Genomic DNA, 19,360 nt, shown 5'->3' with positions numbered 1-19,360 from the left:
TGAGGAGATAACAATGTAGTTACTCAAGTCCTTATCTATTTAGGTCTTCTACGTTGTATATATACAGGCACATTGCCAAAGAGATCAACAACACAAACTATACTTTTACATTCTAAAGTTATTTCAAGGACGCTGGAGCTAGAACAAAGGAATACGTGCACATACGTGTTCAGCAGTAGAAAAAGCGTGACCACTGTCCAGGAACTTAAGAAAGAGTATTGCTATACCAAGATCCTTAAAGACCTTAAGAAAGTGTTCTGCTGCAATGGCACCGTTGTCCAGGACTCTGAGTTAGGACAGGTCTGTGTTGAAAGATGAACCCTTTTTGAGATATATACTTTTTATCAACTGATTTATAACTTGAGAATCTTCCATAAATTGTAGGTTATTCAGCTTCAAGGTGATCAGAGGAAGGACGTTTCTACCTTCCTTGTTCAGGTAAGTTAAGCACCCTTTTTTACTTAACTAAATGCCAAAAAGTTATCCTGATCTTAGAATCTTCAACCAGGCTGGTCTTGTGAAGAAGGATAACATCAAGATCCATGGCTTTTGAGCAGTTATTCTTCTTTGCCCAACAACTTGAATTGCAACGACTTGGATTTGCGGAATCAATCAGCCAGACTCAAAAGTATAAACAATCACTTGTGCTAATGGTTTGCTTATTAGCGAGTATAACAAATGTATGAACTTTTCATTTTGCGTTTGTTGTGTGATAATATAAAAAAAAAAAGCATCAAACTTACTTGCAAATTGAGTGACATTCAAAAACCAAAAACTTTCCAAATACCGGTTCTTAAACCATTTGCATCAGTACTGAAGATTTAACGTAAACCGTTCAGCATCAGTGTGTTTATCACATTGGATGATGACGATTGCATAAGAGATTAAATATTGCAAGAACAGAAAAAAAAATATTGCATGAGATTAAAATGAAAAATACTCAGATAAGACATATGTTCCAAAGAGTTGGTGTATAATTCTAAGAGACATGGGTCAAAAATCAAATAAGAAGCTTGCGAGACAAGTAACCTTTTTATTCTTTACCAGCTAACAACGGCGTGGTTTTCTTTTCTTTCTTCAAAGCAGGTCATCGATTTTTGATGGAAGCTCCTCAACAGCAACATTGTAGAATTTCTGAATATCAGTAAGCATTCTCTCATCATCACGAGTCACAAAGTTAATCGCCGTACCTTTCCTCCCAAACCTTCCACTTCTACCTATACGGTGAAGATAGTTCTCAGGCTGTGTTGGGAGGTCAAAGTTGATAACCAGAGACACTTGCTGCACATCGATACCACGAGCCAAGAGATCGGTTGTGATAAGAACACGAGAAGAACCAGACCTAAACTCTCTCATGATAATGTCTCTCGTGTTTTGGTCCATGTCTCCGTGAGTGGCCGAGACCGTGTGGTCACGGCTTCTCATTTGGTCTGTGAGCCAGTCCACCTTGCGACGAGTGTTGACGAAGATGACACCCTGAGTAATGTTTAAAGTATCGTAGAGGTCACAGAGAGTTTCGAGCTTATACTCTTCTTTCTCCACGTTCACGTAAAACTGCCTGATACCTTCAAGCGTTAGCTCGTCACGTTTCACCAGGATTCTCACTGGTTTGCTCATGAACTTCTTTGTGATCTCGAGAGCTTCTGGTGGCATTGTAGCTGAGAACACTCCCACCTGAATCTTTGGTGGGAGAAGCTGGAATATGTCATAGATCTGCAAATTCACCACAGAGAAAAAAATGTTATAACCAATGTTAAAGAAATAGTTTAGGCGGGCGCCTAGACCGATTTTTAAGATTTTTTAAAAATCGATTATAAAAGGCGTGAGGTTTATTGTTTAGGCGCCTAGACAGATTCTTTTAAAAATCGGTTTGAAAAAATCTTTTTGTTTAGATCGATTTGCCGTCTAGTCAGCCCCTAGACCAGACTTATGGAACACTGATTATAACCAAGTCAAGATCAGAGTTCAAAAATAAAGAGGAGATTCAAACCTGATCCTTGAAACCACGGGAGAGCATTTCATCAGCTTCATCAAGAACAAACATCTTTATACAGTCAGAGCGAAGAGATTGTCTTCGGAGCATGTCAAAGACACGACCAGGTGTTCCAACGACAACATGGACACCAGCTTGGAGGATACGCTGATCCTCAACAACACTGGTTCCACCAACACAGGTATGTACCTTGACGCCAAGGTAATCTCCTAGAGCACGCATGACCTTCTCAATCTGCTGAGCAAGCTCTCTGGTGGGAGCCAGGACTAGAGCCTGGCACTGGACAAGGGTGATTTCAAGCTGCTGCAAGACACCAGAGCAGAACGTAGCGGTTTTGCCAGTACCGGACTGTGCCTGCTGGATCACATCAAGACCGTTGCAAAAGGGTACGATTCCTCTTTGCTGAATAGCAGAAGGCTTTTCAAAACCTAGAAAAATCAACACATTAGATCAAGATAACAAGAAAGACAAAAGGATGTTACTATGATGATTCATCTTGACATACCATAAGCATAGATACCCCTAAGAAGGTTCTCTTGCAAACCCATGGCATCAAAGCTCTCATGGACCTCATCATAGGAGGTGAAGAACTCATTTTGTCCCTCCAGGCTGCACCAAATTAAATTAACATTAGCCAATTGCATCAAAAGCACAACAAGCTATTAAAAGTAAATGTTTTAAAACTTACACTTCATTGAGCTTTTGATCAAACTGACGCGTATTAAACTGTGTACCTTCTGGTGCTGATCCTGCCATGACTATAACAAACAGTCCCACACAAAAACGCACACACAACTTTAGATTATAAAAGACAACCAAAAACAGCTTAAAGATAACGTACAAAACAAGTATCTAAACTTGAGATTCCATAAAGAGAGGAAAACAAGCATTAATATCTGAATTAATATACTCCCTATGCAAGTAGTTTTACCAAAAAATGTTTGTTTCACAATGTAAGATGTTTACATAATCCAAAGCATCTTTTACATTTATTACATGTTGTGTGAACAATCAAATAATTCATACATTTTTATTATTGGTTGAATTTATGTATTAAATGCTATTTTTATAAAAGTAAAAGTTTTCTTAATATTTACACTTTTAACTAAAAGTACTTACAAATAAAAACAGGGGAGTATAATTTAGCAAAAAAAATATGAACTAATATATTAATGTCAAGAGAGAAACAAAGCTAATGGTTCATCCAATATCATAGATACCATGCAAAATAAACATATATCTCTCTCCATAAAAGCATATAATAATAACACAAGCTATGACCAAGTACATATATAAACCAGCCACTAATTGATTCATGTAACGATGACCCATGACGAAGTATAGATTTACAGGAACCAATCACAGAGAGAGAAAACAAATTGAAAAAAAAAACAGATGTTTCCGAACCTTGAGGTTGAGTAAGAGCAAAAGTGAAAGATTTTCTTAAGAGTGATTGAAATATTCTTCTTTGTTCGGATTTGAAACCGAATGGGAAGAGAAAGAGCGACTTTGAGAGAATTAGAGAGCAATACAATTTTCAGGTAGATAGAGAGAATGAAAGGGTGTTAGACAACACATTATATAGTCCCCTCGTCCTTTTCTTTCGAGGCGGTGGTCTTTAAGGTTTCCTCTTTGGCATTGTTCTCCTTTCCTATTTAGGAATTTTCCTTCTTTTCTTTTCCCACTTTTCTTATATTTTGTGGGAGAAAAATAATTAATATATCTTTATTCAATGTAAATATGATATGACTATTTAGTAATATATCTTATATTTTATGAGAAAACAAGTAATATATTTTTATGAATTGAACTGCACCATATATAACATTATGACAAAATATTATATTATTAATTGCAAAATTAATTTATGTTTTTTTAATAAAAATATATAAATTTTTGTAAGAATTTGTTAGATTTTTTCTCAACAGATTTTGTTATAATTTAAAAAAAAACCATATTTATATTTGTTTTATTATTAATGTAAATAATCAAATATATCATATTAGTTAATTTTATAAATGGTCCTACTATGACTTGTTAATAATAGATAAAATGGAATCCTAAATTAATATATTTGATATAATAAGGATTTAATCATTCCCGTTCATTATTTTCTATTATATTCTTATAATTAAAAACATTTCTATTACAATTGTTATTGCTAACTAATTAACTTTGATAGACGGTTGATATTAAAGACACTTGTCAAGTAGAGAGAAATCTTTTATGAGAAAGCAATCAAAATTTGATGAGAAAATCATTAAAACTTGATGAGAAAGTTTAGTCTCTCACCCCACATATAGTGAAAAACAAGAAAGATATCTTTATGAATTGAACTACACCACAAAGTCAATGTTTCAGATTTTGTATTAACTAAATTAATTGATTTTGGTTAAATTATTGACACGTAGATCTATTTTTTTCATATTGGAGACATTTATGAAGTAATATTTTCTTCTATAATTTTGATGAAAAATAAATTAAACAAATGTTTATTTTTCATTATTCAGTTTTTAAAATATTTTCTTATTAGTTTGTTGATTTTTTTAACAAAGTCATAATGTTATTTTCAAATAGAAATATATTAGTTATAATATTCTTTGTTTATTTAAATTAAATTATTTCTTTTAGGAGCAAATAATGTATTAACAATTCTCAGTATTAACAACTTGAATCAAATGTAATCAAATAAAACACAATCATGTATTAACAATTCTCAGTATGACTTGCAAAAACATCTATTAACATCGAGAAACCTACTTAACATCAAAAACTAACCAGAAAGTGACAACGTCAATAGTCAATGAAATCTCATATACATCTACTCTTTATTTTTGTTCCTAAAGCCAAAACCTATTAAAAAACCCGTCCTTTACATCTACATTGAACCGGACCACAAGGTATAAAGCTAGACCGCAGTTCAACATTTTCGCCTTTTAGCACCTGCAAGGGACGAATAAAAAAAGAGAGCTGAGTGATGATCAATTTAGGATAATTAATGTGGTAGAGTAGGTGGACATTACATCGGTCAGAGACTTCTTTGGCATTTTTTCTAATCAGAATACCTAAAGAGAGAGGGAAGAATCTGTCAAAAAACGTAGAGATACAATACATAAAGTAAAGAGATTGTGTGTTAAAGATTCAAAGACGTCACAAACCCAGGGGCAGTAGTATCATCATCGGAAGAAGAAGAAGAAGAAGGACATGCAGGATCATCCATGGTCACTGAGAAAAAAGTAGAAGATTTTATGAACAATACTGCGCCATGTTCACAAGAACAGAAAATGCTTAATCTTTCGCATGAATCTCAATCGTAGAAGAAAGAAAACGATTGTAACGACCCGAATTTTGGTTCCGGAATTTGTTAGCCCGCTAAGGCCTAAGCATTCCCTCAGACCCATAGTTTTGGCTATAAATACCCAGCTCTAACCTTGTTTTCTCCACCAGCAGTAAAACAAAAAAATCCGAAATTTTAGAAAGAGAGAAAGTTCATCAAAAAGAAGTGTGATCTCTTGCAAGCTGAGCCATCCCCGGAGCTCATCACGACCACCGCACACCGAGACGTCGACAAGCTCTTCACCACCGTTCACCGCATCTGAGAATCGCCGGAAACCGCTGCATCTTAAGCTTTGTTTTCGTCCGTTCAGTAGCCATATCTTCCAAACCGTTGAGAATCTCGCGCATGCAAAGCCACCATTGTGTTCCTCTCGTCGAGACGGAGCCATAGCTACTGACCACGCCGCAATCGGAGTCCCGATGAAGCAACACGCTCCGCGCGCGCGTGCCGGCCATGCTCCGTGCGCGCGTGTCGGCCACGCTCCGCGCGCGCGTGCCGACCACGCGCCGGCGCTAAAAATAGTCTTCGCCGCTTTCGCCGCCGTTCCACCGTCTCGCCGCCGCCAGAAAGCCACCGGACCGCCGTGAGCCGCCGTCGGCCGCCGTGACTCGCCGGTGACTCAGGGAGTCAACTCGTTGACCGGTTTAAATTGAATTCGAAATCGGTTAGGGTTAACCGGTCGGTTAGGTCAAATTTATTTCTGATCAAGGGTTGACCGGATTAATCTTTGACCAGCGAGTTGAATTTTCCGCAAACTTCGACCGGACCCGTTTTAAACCGTTCGAAGGGCGTGTTAACTCGATTTTTCGCCCTGGTTTCAGATTTGGAGTCTATTTGAGCAGCTGGAGTTCATAGATACAACTTCTCTTCATTGCTAAGGTGAAGGCTACTCCGATTAAATCTCGAACTAGTTTAGTACTACCGTTATTGAAAGTTTAGTTTCGAAACATGATTCGTCTCTGTGAATAGAGTCTGTTTGAGAGTCTTGCTTGTTTATTATTATGATTGATTGTAAAACCAGAAATAGGATAATAGAGGATTCAACAGTTGATTGAAATGATTGATGTTAAGAACTTTTATATATATGTATATATATAACGAGCCCATGTTTGAGGAGATTGCGGGGTACAAATATGTTTGTACTAGGCCGCCTAAGTTTGTGGATTGCGGGGGCACATGACGTCTGTGCTTACGACGCGTATAAGTGTGGAGATGACGGGGGTACAAAGACGTTTGTACTTACGACACTAGAGATGGCGGGGGTACAACGAAGTTGTACTTACGAAGCCTGATTTGCGGGGTACAGAGTGGGCTTCTGTATTACGACGCCTGTAGAGTTATACACATATATCCTTATAAGGAGAATGCGGGGTGCAAAGAGTAGCTATGTACTATCATCGTATTGGTTGTAGCATGTCTAGTGCACTAGACATATATTGATTGTTCTGTGTGGTGTAATAGGCACCGTGATTGTCTCATGCTAGAGCTAGGCCTACATAGTTGTAGTGCTATGAAATCAGTCAGTGGTTTGCGGTTTAGCATCCCATACCTTGCTGGGCAACTCCCCTGTTGCTCACCACTCTTTCCTTCCCCCCCCCCCCTTTCAGGTGACACAGACGAGCAGGAGTGATTATCGAACCGGTGTTATTGGGCTTTTGGGCTACTATCGCCTCTATTTATCGCTTTTATCTTTATCGAGCTTTTAGGCCTTTGGACTTTTATCGTTATGTTATTTCCTATTTCAGACTTTCAGATTTATGTTGTCTTTATATTTTGGACTTATGTCGTTATTTATATTTCAGATGTTATTTTATATTATGGATTTCCATGATGGATGTTGACTTTTAAGTATTTATAAATGGAAATTTCAGATATTATTATATATCGTATTATTTTTATTATTATGTAAATCGGTGTGTCACAATTTTGGTTTCAGTGTCCTTCACCATGAAGATTGTATGCTTTTCTTTTCACTCAACAATGAAAGCAAAACGTCATTGTTTCCGGCGGCTTTTTTTCAATGAAATTACCCGGGATGGCGACTGTTGGGACGTGGTTTTGATTCGTTTTTGACTCGGTTTTAACTCGGTTTAATCGGTTTTAAAAGATTTTCAAATTTTTGGGATTTGGTAGTTTTAAAAGAAAGAAAACTACAGCACCTTTCCGTTCAGTAACTTCTAATCCAATTGGGTTTTTATTGATAATTGATTTATATTAACCTTTTGTGATTGAAACCATATAGAAAAATAACATTGCCATAAATTAAATCCTCCTTTATCTGTTCCGGGCCGAGGAATGCTTCTCATTCCCCTTCTTCAAACTCCGATTCGTATTTTTCATAGAGAAATCTTCGTTGATCAGAGATTTCTCTATGAAAAATACGAATCGTAGTTTGAAGAAGAGGAAGGAGAAGCTTCTCTTGTTTTTTTTTCAACTCCGAAAAAGATATAGATTTTCAGTCACAAAATATAGAATCTAGTACAAATCAGAACCATTAACTATTGACTGTAAATTCGGCCATGTAGCACGTGTGTCGCCCAGAGCATAAGGGGCACGATGACTTGACGTCATCCTCACCTTCCTCCGGCTTATCACCGGCTGACGCCTGCCCAGTGCCGGAAGGTCAAGGAAGTTGGTGACCTTATGACAGGGGAGCCGGCTCGGAGGCGTAGAACAAAACTTCGTTTACTTGCATCAAGCTTTCAAGGGGCTCATTCATGACTTACACGAACTATGACTCAACAGAGAATAAGAGTTGAGCTATTTTTCCGCAGGACCTCCCCTATAGTATCGTCACCACAGTAGAGTTTAACCACCAAGTTCGCAATTGTCTTGATCGTGGGATACGATTGAGAAATATGAATCCGTGTTATCAAAATATTTCCTGTGATTCTTTCTAGTATGGAATGAGTCAATCATCCACTTTGGTATCTTATTTAACAAAAATGGTGATATTGTTTCTCCATTGATCAAGAATTTTGATTTTTAAGAAGTATTATGATCATCCAATAAAAAAGGTTGCAGCCTGCAATCCGAACTGAGGACGGGTTTTTGGAGTTAGCTCACCCTCGCGGGATCGCGACCCTTTGTCCCGGCCATTGTAGCACGTGTGACACCCAAGGCATAAGGGGTAAAAAAGATGGTTTTTTCCGGATGAAATGAAAATAGAATTCATGTAATGTAACAGGAGAAAGGTTTCCCATTACTTAGCCGGAAAGATAAGTGTCCATGAAATAGGGATTAAGTGGAACGGAATTGACTGGGTGGTAGAGTTGTCTTCCTAGTGCCAAAGGATTTAGTCTTTAAACTTTAAAAATGAATTCATTTAAAAATACTTCAATTGGTACACGCAAGGAGTAAGCCAATTCAACAGCGTTTTCCTCAATTTCTCGTGTAGTAAAATTCGACTGATGTTAAAAAATCAGCGGATGAGTTGTGGTTAGGGGTGAAATGCCACTTGAACCCAGAGCTAGCTGGTTCTCCCCGAAATGCATTGAGGCGCAACAGTTGACTGGACATCTAAGGGTAAAGCACTGTTTCGTTGCTGGCCGCGAGAGCGGTTTTTACATTTTCCCTCTCTCTCGTAGTGTGGGGAAAAAGTGGACTCTAGAAGTACTCCTAATTGCGATAATAATCAAACTCCTTTACTTTTTCATGTATTTGTATTTCATTGTTCAAAAAAATATTTGCAGAAAAAGATGGAATTTTACCTATTTTGAATAGAATATTTAGAATATCATTGAATTGAAGTAGGTAAGGCGTTCGGGAAGGATGAATCACTCCCGAAAAGGAATCTATTGATTCTCTCCCAATTGCTTGGACCATAGGTGCGATGATTTACTTCACGGGCGAGGTCTCGGCCCGGGAACGAATTCACCGCCGTATAGTTGACCGGTGATTACTAGTGATTCCGGCTTCATGCAGGCGAGTTGCAGCCTGCAATCCGAAAATGGAATTTCTACAATCACTGCAAATAAAACATATATCATTTGATAATAGAAATTATTGGTATGCCCCAGATTTTTGTTCAAATCCTTAGTGGCTGATTGGGATTGTTTCAGTAACTCACGCAATCGTTGACCTCTTGCCAATTGATTCTGATTAGCTTTATCGACATCAGAAGAAAATTGGATCCTTTTAGTTTAGATTCATAATATTTTTTTTATCGAGGAGATAAATTATAAACGAATCTATATACATAAAAATAGAATTTCACCAAGTTGCCTCTTGCCTGCCCATGGATTCAGCAGCAGTTCAAAAGGTTAACCTATTCGGGAATCTTCAGATCTACGCTTATTTTCAACTCCCTGAATCATTTTGTCGCTTACTACGCCCTTCCTCGTCTCTGGGTGCCTAGGTATCCACCGTAAGCCTTTCCTCATTCCTATGTTTTCTTTCATATCGGGTGAAATACGATCGGGGGGGCTAATTCAAACCCCTCCGGTAAAATAAGAACGTTCAGAACGTCATGAGACAGTTCAGTCCATATCCGGTGTGGGCGTTAGATGTAAATCCTAGATATGACAATATGTTGAGTTACTCATCGTCATCCTTTCTCTAGCTAACAAGATTTCGGCCAGATGTTCGACAAATGGATGATGATGTCACAGTTTGACAGATGGCTCAAGTGTTTATCAGTTTTGTCGGTCGCGTTCAGAGATTGTCTGCGAGTGGATATGTGACGTTTCTGCCACCACCCAGACTTCAACCCATTGCTCCACGAGTTTTTGTTACTGGAGATTATGTGGTGTGAGATGTGAGCCATGAGTTGGCATCTATTATTCGTGTGTATGGGTATACTGACTGCCTTGGAGGCATGGTTAGTGTGTAAACTCGTAGGGAATCGCTTTTGGATTTGGGGTGCGGCAGCTTGCATTGTGTTGATATTGGAGTTATGCTTGGTATGTTTGCCAGCTTTTGGCTTTGTTGATCGTTTCAGAAATGTGTCAATTTGGACAACTGACACCGGACGTTGGGAGGTATTTATATTCATCGTAGTGTACCAGTTATGCTTGGAAGGATGATTGGTTCAGAGACTCGTCAGAGATGGAGCTATATTTTTACGATATCATTTTTGGGATGGACTGGTTGTCACAACATCGAGTAGTGTTGGATTGCCTGAGGGCAAAAGTTTATATTTCTAGAGCAGAGCAGATTTTATTTGCATGCATGCTACATGATGAGGAGTTATTGGGTATATGAGCAGAGGGATTTTTGGCAACCACTTCGACGGTTAAGGATGATGGACAACATGAGATGCATGATCTTTTGGTTATTGCAGAGTGTGAGGATGTATTTGTGGCCTTAGGAAGGGTCACCACCAGACAGAGGAAACTCTCTAGCAATTGAGTGTGAACCAGGGACATCACCGGTTTCACGAGCTCCAAACCGATTAGCGCCAGCAGAGATGGCCAAGCTGAAAGAGCATATTGAAGATTCATCAGACAAGTACTTCACTGTGGGAAACATTATCATTCTTTGTAAAGAAGAAAGATGGGAATTTCAGGCTTTGTATCGACTACATGAGGTAACCATCGTATTCATGAAATGTTGGATTAGCTGCGTGGAGGGTCATGGTTCTCGAAGGTTGTCTTGGCATCAGGATACCATCATATTGTTATAGCTGAGGAGTATGTACGGAATGCGTATTTCCATTATGAATATTATGAGTTTTGGTGATACTATTTGGGTCGACGAATGCACCGATAGCATTCGTGAAGCTTATGAACGATGTCTTTCGTGCGCGATTGTACTTATCGACGACCCCTTTGATTTATTTTTTTGGAGCAGATGATCATGATGAGCATTTGCGGATTGGATATTGATGCATGAGGATCATGTCATTGCATATGCATCACGTCGGTTGAGACCTCACGAGACCGACTACCCTATTCATGATTCAGAGTGGTTGCAGTGGTATTTCGGTTGTTGTTTGGAAATCGTAATTGTACGGGAAATAAGTTCAGATTCTCTGGGATCACTAGAATCTGAAATTTATTTTCATTCATTAAAACTTGTACTTGGACAGTGCAGTTGGATTGAGTTTGTAGAAGGCTACAGTTTGGATATCGCATACCATCTGGTAAGGACAACCAGGTGACAAATGCCTTGGGTAGGCACATGAGTGATGTATTGGGAACACCAAGGAGTACAAAGATATGAAGTGTTAACTATAATTGGTCTAGTATGAAGACAATTGTAGCTTCATTGCGTCGCAAGGACATATATGTCAGATGGTTTGTAAATGGATCAGATACCTTTCAGGTTATTGTTGAGCTTGCTTTTGCTGGAGGGGAAAAGGAAATAAGGCATGGTTATTATGGATGTTGTTACTGGATTTTAAATCACCATATGTGGAAAGGATGCCACATGGGTAGTCATGGATAAACTTACCAAGTCAGCCTATTCCCTAAATATTTTAGAAGACCGCCAGTGTTGAGCAGTTGGCGCAGATCTACAACAACGTGATTGTGAGGTTGCATGGAGTTCTTATCTGTATTGTATCGGATCGGAATGTGAGTTCATGTCAGAATTTCAGAGAACCTTTCAGAAGGCGCTTGGAACAAAGGTCCATATGAGTACGAATTATCACCGCAGACAGATGGTCAGTCAAAGAGGACTGTTAAGACATTAGAGGATATACTCAAAGATTGCGCCTTCCAGTGGAATGAAAGCTCGGAAAGCATCTATATCTAGCAAATTTTGCCTACATCGACAGCTATCTTTTGAGTATTGAGATATCTCTATATGAGGGTTGTTTATGGTAGACATTGAACATGTCAGCTCATGACTTGAATTCAAGGGCGAATTCCTTGTTAGTGGGGGAGAATTGTAACGACCCGAATTTCGGTTCCAGAATTTGTTAGCCTACTAAGGCCCAAGCATTCCCGCAGACCCATAGTTTTGGCTATAACTACCCAGCTCCAACCTTGTTTTCTCCACCCGTAAGTAAAACAAAAAAATCAGAAATTTTAGAAAGAGAGAAAGTTCATGAAAGAAGAGTGTGATCTCTTGCAAGCTGAGTCATCACCGGAGCTCATCACGACCACAGCACGCCGAGACGTCGACAACTTCTCCACCACCGTTCACCGCATCTGAGAATCGCCGGAAACCGCCGCATCTTAAGCTTTGTTTTCGTCCATTCAGTAAATCAGCTATATCTTCCTAACCGTTGAGAATCTCGCACATGAAAAGCCACCATCATGTTCCTCTCATCGAGACGAAGCTGTAGCCACCGTCCATGCCGCAATCGGAGTCCCGATGAAGCAACACACTCCGTTCAAAGTTTCGCCTCTGCGCGCGCGTGTCGGCCACGCGCCCGCCAGAAATCGTCTTCGCCGCTTTCCCCACCGTCCTCCGCCGCCGGACCGTCGCCGGACCGCCACCGGGCCACCGCTTCCCCGCCACCGGACCGCCGTGACTCGCCGCTGCCGGCCGTCGTGACTCGTCGGTGACTCAGTGAGTCAACTCGTTGACCGGTTTAAATTGAATTCGAAATCGGTTAGGGTTAATCGGTCGGTTAGGTCAAATTGATTTCTGGTCAAGGGTTGACCGGATTGACCTTTGACCAGCGAGTTGACTTTTTGGCAGACTTCGACCGGACCCGTTTTAAACCGTTCGAAGGGCGTTCTGACTTGATTTTTCACCCTGGTTTCAGATTTGGGGTCTATTTGAGCAGCTGAAGTTCATAGATACCACTTCTATTCATTGCTAAGGTGAGGGCTACTCCGATTAAATCCCGAACTAGTTTAGTACTACCGTTATGGAAAGTTTAGTTTCAAAACATGATCTGTCTCTGTGAATCGAGTCTGTTTAAGAGTCTTGCTTGTTTATTATTATTATTGATTGTTAAACTGGAAATAAGATAATAGAGGATTCAACAGTTGATTGAAATGATTGATGTTAAGAACTGTTATATATATGTATATATATAACGAGCCCATGTTTGAGGAGATTGCGGGGTACAAAGACGTTTGTACTAGGCCGCCTATGTTTGTGGATTACGGGGGCACATGACGTCTGTGCTTACGACGCGTATGAGTGTGGAGATGGTGGGGGGGGGGGGGTACAAAGACGTTTGTACTTACGACGCTAAAGATGGCGGGGGTACAACGAGGTTGTACTTACGAAGCTTAATTTGCGGGGTACAGAGTGGGCTTTTGTATTATGACGCCTGTAGAATTATACACATATATCTTTATGAGGAGAATGCGGGGTGCAAAGAGTAGATATGTACTATCATCGCATTGGTTGTAGCATGTCTAGTGCACTAGACATATATTGATTGTTCTGTGTGGTGTAATAGGCACCGTGATTGTCTCATGCTAGAGCTAGGCCTACATAGTTGTAGTGCTATGAACTCAATCAGTGGTTTCCGGTTTAGCTTCTCATACCTCGCTAGGCAACTCCCATGTTGCTCACCCCTCCTTCCTTTCCCCCCTTTTCAGGTGAGACCGACGAGCAGGAGTGATTATCGGACTGGTGCTATTGGGCTTTTGGGCTACTATCGCTTCTATTTATCGCTTTTATCTTTATCGAGCTTTTAGGCATTTAGACTTTTATCGTTATGTTATTTCCTATTTTAGACTTTCGGATTTATGTTGTCTTTATATTTCGGAGTTATGTCGTTATCTATATTTCAGATGTTATTTTTTATTATGGATTTCCACGATGGATGTTGACTTTTAAGTATTTATAAATGGAAATTTCAAATATTATTATTTATCTATTATTTTTATTATTATGTAGATCTGGGTGTGTCACAACGATATACCTTGAAGCGATGGATTCGGCACTCGGAGAAGAAGAATAAGATTGTTTCCCGCTTATTCTTATTTCCAACAGAGCAGGCAGGATAGTAGTATTTATACAACCATTTCGAGTGGGCCATTACAAGCTCTTAATGGGCCTATATCCAGCCCGATAAGAAAAATGGTCAAATGGTAGTCAACTTTTAATGTCGACCGTACGATGATAAAAGCCGATCTATCTCTGTCTCACCCAGTCACTGGCTCGGATCACAGATTCTACCTCATTATTGGTAAGGTAAATCAGAAATCTTACCCGAGAGAAACCAAATAAAAACCCTAACAGTCGTCCAACCAAAAAGTTTTCTTCTTCCTTCCTTCCTTCCTTCCGAAGCGCACACAGAGAGAGAAGTGAGAAACGAAAATCGGATCGGGCTTAAGTAGTTCCGATAATGGCTTACGCGTCACGTATCCTCCTCAATCACTCCAAGAAGGTAACTTCTTTCTCGATTCCGTTTTCTCCCATCATTTTCCGATCATATGCAACATTCGCTATTGATGAGAATTCGAATTGGGTTTGGCTTCTTGTGTTTCTTCTGCTTTTGCGATTCGATTGAATTCTGGGTTCATACGAAATTGAAGAGCTTTATGATCAACCTGGGATCATTTGCGATTTATGGAGTCAACTTGCTCCTTGGTTTGAATTGAATCAGATAAACTGAAAAGCTTTATGATTTTGCTTCTGTGAGATGATTGAGATCTGTAACGCCATTTGGTCTTTTGTTTTGTTTTTTTTGTGTGCGCGCTGTGACAGTTGAAGGATGTTTCCACTTTATTGCGGCGCGAGCAGGCTGCATCAATCCGTTACTTCTCCAGTACTAAGCGTGCATCTCTGAGCAGAGAAGGTAATGTTGTCCTCATGAAGTAGATCTTTTTTGTGTGGTGTGTCTCCGTAAGACTCTCTGCTTGTCGATCGCTTCAGCATGTTCTTTTTTTTCTATGGTCTTCAGATGCTTCCAGTGCCCGTCTTGGCTTTTCACCAGTGGAGAGGATTACCAGATGTAGCACTGACATTGTAAGTCCTTCCCTTCTCACTTACCTTAAAGCCTTAAGAGGTTTTTGTGGTCTTGATGTTCGTTAGATCTGTTATATAGGTACCAGTGTCTATTAGTTTTGCAACTACGAGGACTACACTAAGCAGTACAGTGGGAAGGCCGAGACTTGGACAAGAGTTTTCATGGTTTCATCTCTGACTCTTACTCTTTATGTTGCAGCATGTGCATTAGCCTTTTCTGCCTGCTTCTGTTGTTACTTCTTTGGCCTAACAATAAGCTTTTTTTTCTGCATTCCAGTTCGATGCAATCAGTTAGAGGATTTTCATCTGGTTCAGGTAGTCAACGATTTATCCCACAACTTTTCTTCTGTTTTATGCGCTTTTTAACACTTTACTCTTGTAGTTTCCACTCTAATTTAGCTAAGGTTAATCTGTTTTGCATTGCCATTCATCGGGTTTTACATAAGCCATACTAGTTCATGATTTTTCTATCGAATACTTAATTCTTTGATAGGCTAATTATGTACTTGATAACAATCTAAGGGCTTAACTCTCCTAAGAGAGTTACGTACTGGCAGTAATTTAAAAGTTGCCTGACTTTTCACTTGAGGATGCTTAATGGTATATACTCTAGATTGGTTCATTTTACCTAGAATTTTCTGAAAATGTGTTTCAGATTTGCCTCCTCATCAAGAGATCGGGATGCCTTCTCTCTCGCCAACAATGACTGAGGCATGGACCTCCATTCTACCTCTTGATCAAAACTTATGTCCGTTTGTCTTTATGTTCTAATAAGCTACCTTTCCGATTCTCAGGGTAACATTGCCAAGTGGTTGAAAAAGGAAGGTGATAAAGTTGCTCCTGGTGAAGTACTCTGTGAAGTTGAAACTGTAATGCCAATCTAGACTCTTCTCATCTTGTATTTTTATATTTATGTTGGGAAATAACGCTGACTATGTTCTGTGTGTTTAGGATAAAGCCACCGTTGAAATGGAATGCATGGAAGAGGGCTTTCTCGCCAAAATTTTAAAGGCGGAGGGGTCAAAAGAAATCCAAGTCGGAGAGGTATGAAACTTTTCTGGTTTCTGTAGAGTTATGTAATTATCGTCGTTTCTCTTGGGACTCGGATACTGATTTTAGGATCCAGACTCCATTTGTGGAAATGTGAACTGTAACTGTGTCAATCTTTTTTGCCTTCAAGTAGGTAATTGCTATTACAGTCGAAGATGAAGAGGACATTGGAAAGTTCAAAGATTACACCCCATCATCTACTGCTGATGCCACTCCTCCCAAAGAAGAACTAGCTCCTCCCCCACCAAAGGAAGAGAAGGTAGAACAGGCATCACCGCCTCCTGAACCAAAGACTTCCAAGCCTAGCCCACCTCCCTCAGGAGATCGTGTTTTTGCTAGCCCTCTTGCAAGAAAGTTGGCTGAAGACAATAATGTTAGTATTCACAATGTTCTAGGATATTATTTTGTTTTTAATCTTTCAAGCTAGTTCATCTTCTCATTTACATCAGGTGCCTCTTTCAAGCATCAAAGGTACAGGTCCTGAAGGACGAATAGTGAAGGCTGATATCGAGGATTACTTAGGTATTAGTAACTCCTAGGCTTTTCCCTTCCCTTTCCTTTTCTGTCAGACCTTTCTTGCCTAATGCATCTTTCAATGGTTGCAGCTTCAGGTGGTAAAGAAGCTACTGCGAAGCAATCTAAGGTCACTCATTCTAAGGTTCCAGCTTTGGACTATGTTGACATCCCTCGTTCCCAGATACGGAAGGTAAAGCTTTTTTTTAATCCTTGCACGGTTTGTAACCAAATTTCAAGAGGATCAAGGATTCTGAAACCTCTTTTGACTGTATAATTTTGACAGGTTACAGCCTCACGTTTGGCATTTTCAAAGCAAACTATCCCTCACTATTACTTAACCGTTGATGCATGTGTTGACAAACTTATGGGGTAAAGATTAAGTTTCCGATGATGTATTTTTAGTCTTTGTCAATGAGTAAGCTTGACAAAGCGGTTTTTTGTATATGCAGTTTGAGGAGTCAACTCAATTCATTCCAAGAGGCTTCTGGTGGGAAACGGATATCCGTCAATGATCTTGTTGTTAAGGTACATATTACTTGCGTATACTTGCAAACAAGATCTTCTGAAATGACTTGCTATCTGCATATGTTTCAGGCTGCTGCGTTAGCTCTCAGAAAAGTTCCTCAATGCAATAGTTCATGGACTGATGATTACATCCGCCAGTAAGTACATCGACTGCAAACTTTTGAATATCTCTGGCCTGGGAAACATCTTAACCATTCTATATGTAGGTTTAAAAACGTAAACATCAACGTCGCAGTGCAGACAGAAAATGGGCTGTATGTTCCTGTGGTGAAGGTGTGTGCGCAAAACCGCACTTTATAATAAATTTCAGATTGCTAATTATATGAATTTCTTGGTTCCAGGACGCAGACAAGAAAGGTCTGTCCACAATTGGAGAAGAAGTTCGGTTGTTGGCTCAAAAAGCAAAAGAGAACAGCTTAAAGCCAGAAGATTATGAGGTGAGAGAGTTCACTCACTCACTTTTGATCGTATCCATTTTTCTGAAAAAATCAGCTGATAATAAAGTCTTTCATTCTCAGGGAGGAACATTTACAGTCTCTAACTTGGGAGGACCTTTTGGAATCAAGCAGTTCTGTGCAGTGGTTAATCCCCCTCAAGCCGCCATTCTAGCTGTTGGATCTGGTAAGCTCTCTCTCTCATTACAGAACAGAGTGCACATGTTACTATCTTCCCAAATATCCAAGAACTGATTCGTGTTATGTGTCTAAATCTTAATAAAAACAGCTGAGAAGAGAGTTGTTCCTGGTAACGGTCCAGATGAATTCAACTTTGCTTCTTACATGCCTGTAACACTGAGCTGTGACCATCGCGTAGTAGATGGTAAGTCAGGTTTTCTACCATCATACATTCATCATAAAACTGTTAAACTGAGTCGAATATTCTGCTATCTGCAGGTGCCATTGGAGCTGAATGGTTGAAAGCATTCAAAGGCTACATCGAGAACCCTGAATCTATGTTGCTTTAAGAGAGAGAAAAATCACACAATGACCAAAACACGTCAAAGCTCATCATAGGAGTCTATGATCTCTCATTTCTCTGGTTTAAACACTCTGTACCAATTTATTTTCTTTGTTTTTTTTTGTACCAATAAATATGGAGGGTTCTAATTGATCATGGGGGGATGGGTAAACTAAACCCCATTGTTTATTTTGTTAAATCGAAATAATATTTTGAGTTTTATGAATCAACTAGTATAATCTCCCACGGGTCAGTTTATGCCAAGTTGTTATAATTTAAAACATATAAATTGTTAATTTCCTCAAATATTCTATGAACAGAGGCTGACTGCAGTAAAACAAAACGTTTGAAGAGGTTAAACATTAATTCTGATATTATTTTGAAAGGGATGCATGTTTTTGAAAACTAATGAATAATATAATTTATCTAACAAATTTTCATGAATAATCAAAATATAATTAACATAGGTTTTTTATTACAAAATATTTCTATGAATAACCAAAATAAATGTAAACATATTTGTTTTAAAAGCCATGCCTTTAAACAAAGTTAAGCCACGTTACTTATCTTGATAGTTTGTAGGATTTTTTACTATTAAATTTACAATTGATTTTTGATTTTTTTAAATAGTTTCTTATTATTATTTAACGATTTTATAAAGATAATTGGTTTTATTTAAAATATTATTTCTTTTATGTTTTAGATAGCTGTTAAACTATCCACTAAAAACTTGAAAAAAATTCAAAATTAATTGCAAAAATGATTAGAAATTAACTTATTAGTTTTGAGTTGACACAAGAGGCTCTCAAACGATTATTTTTTCACATGGAAATCTGAAAGGTCAAACGGTTTGCATCTTACCTAACTACTCCATTCATCTTCAACGTACCTTCTCCGACTTCACTCGAACAAATCTAAGCCAGAAATTTATTTGATTCTTCAATAAGATTTGGTTTCTTATACATGTCTGCAGCAAACTAAAAAAAAAAAAAAAAAAAAAAAAAAAAAACTGAACAATATATTTATGCTATGTGGACTCATTATGCCCCACTGGCCACCATATATACCTGTAGTTTTTTTTTCCGTAGATTATGGAAACTCTGCAACAAAATCATCAAGGAATCTCTCCAAAATCATCGTACCAATATCCAACTCTTCCC

At 38.9% G+C, this 19,360-nt stretch overlaps 2 protein-coding genes and 1 pseudogene across 3 annotated transcripts; 1 reads left to right on the top strand and 2 right to left on the bottom strand.

Moving 5' to 3' along the window:
• Nucleotides 1-903: 903 nt before the first annotated feature.
• Nucleotides 904-3,559, bottom strand: LOC106348462 (eukaryotic initiation factor 4A-1-like). Its single transcript, XM_013788209.3, has 5 exons — nt 3,401-3,559; nt 2,682-2,751; nt 2,499-2,602; nt 1,991-2,421; nt 904-1,713 (listed from the first exon to the last, which is right to left on the bottom strand). Exons 2-5 carry the CDS (start codon nt 2,747-2,749, stop codon nt 1,078-1,080), a joined length of 1,239 nt encoding a protein of 412 aa, XP_013643663.1. The 5' UTR covers nt 2,750-2,751; nt 3,401-3,559; the 3' UTR covers nt 904-1,077.
• On the bottom strand, nt 2,831-2,905 carry LOC125589481 (annotated as a pseudogene).
• Nucleotides 3,560-14,325: 10,766 nt separating the features above from the next.
• On the top strand, nt 14,326-18,426 carry LOC106348460 (dihydrolipoyllysine-residue acetyltransferase component 3 of pyruvate dehydrogenase complex, mitochondrial). Of its 2 annotated transcripts, XM_013788208.3 has the most exons (19): nt 14,326-14,571; nt 14,892-14,982; nt 15,088-15,152; nt 15,232-15,317; nt 15,430-15,467; nt 15,808-15,863; nt 15,947-16,021; nt 16,104-16,196; nt 16,336-16,575; nt 16,652-16,724; nt 16,808-16,908; nt 17,002-17,087; nt 17,168-17,243; nt 17,313-17,380; nt 17,450-17,516; nt 17,585-17,680; nt 17,762-17,864; nt 17,967-18,062; nt 18,137-18,426. In XM_013788208.3, exons 1-19 carry the CDS (start codon nt 14,530-14,532, stop codon nt 18,205-18,207), a joined length of 1,623 nt encoding a protein of 540 aa, XP_013643662.2. In that variant the 5' UTR covers nt 14,326-14,529; the 3' UTR covers nt 18,208-18,426. The 2 variants fall into 2 exon arrangements, with proteins under 2 accessions (XP_013643662.2, XP_048616468.1); XM_048760511.1 differs by having other exon boundaries at nt 17,168-17,380.
• The last annotated feature ends 934 nt before the right edge of the window (nt 18,427-19,360 follow it).

Source organism: Brassica napus, chromosome C6 (genome assembly GCF_020379485.1).
Source record: "Brassica napus cultivar Da-Ae chromosome C6, Da-Ae, whole genome shotgun sequence".
Taxonomy (NCBI): domain Eukaryota; kingdom Viridiplantae; phylum Streptophyta; class Magnoliopsida; order Brassicales; family Brassicaceae; genus Brassica; species Brassica napus.
This window is presented reverse-complemented; position numbering and strand designations above follow the sequence as displayed.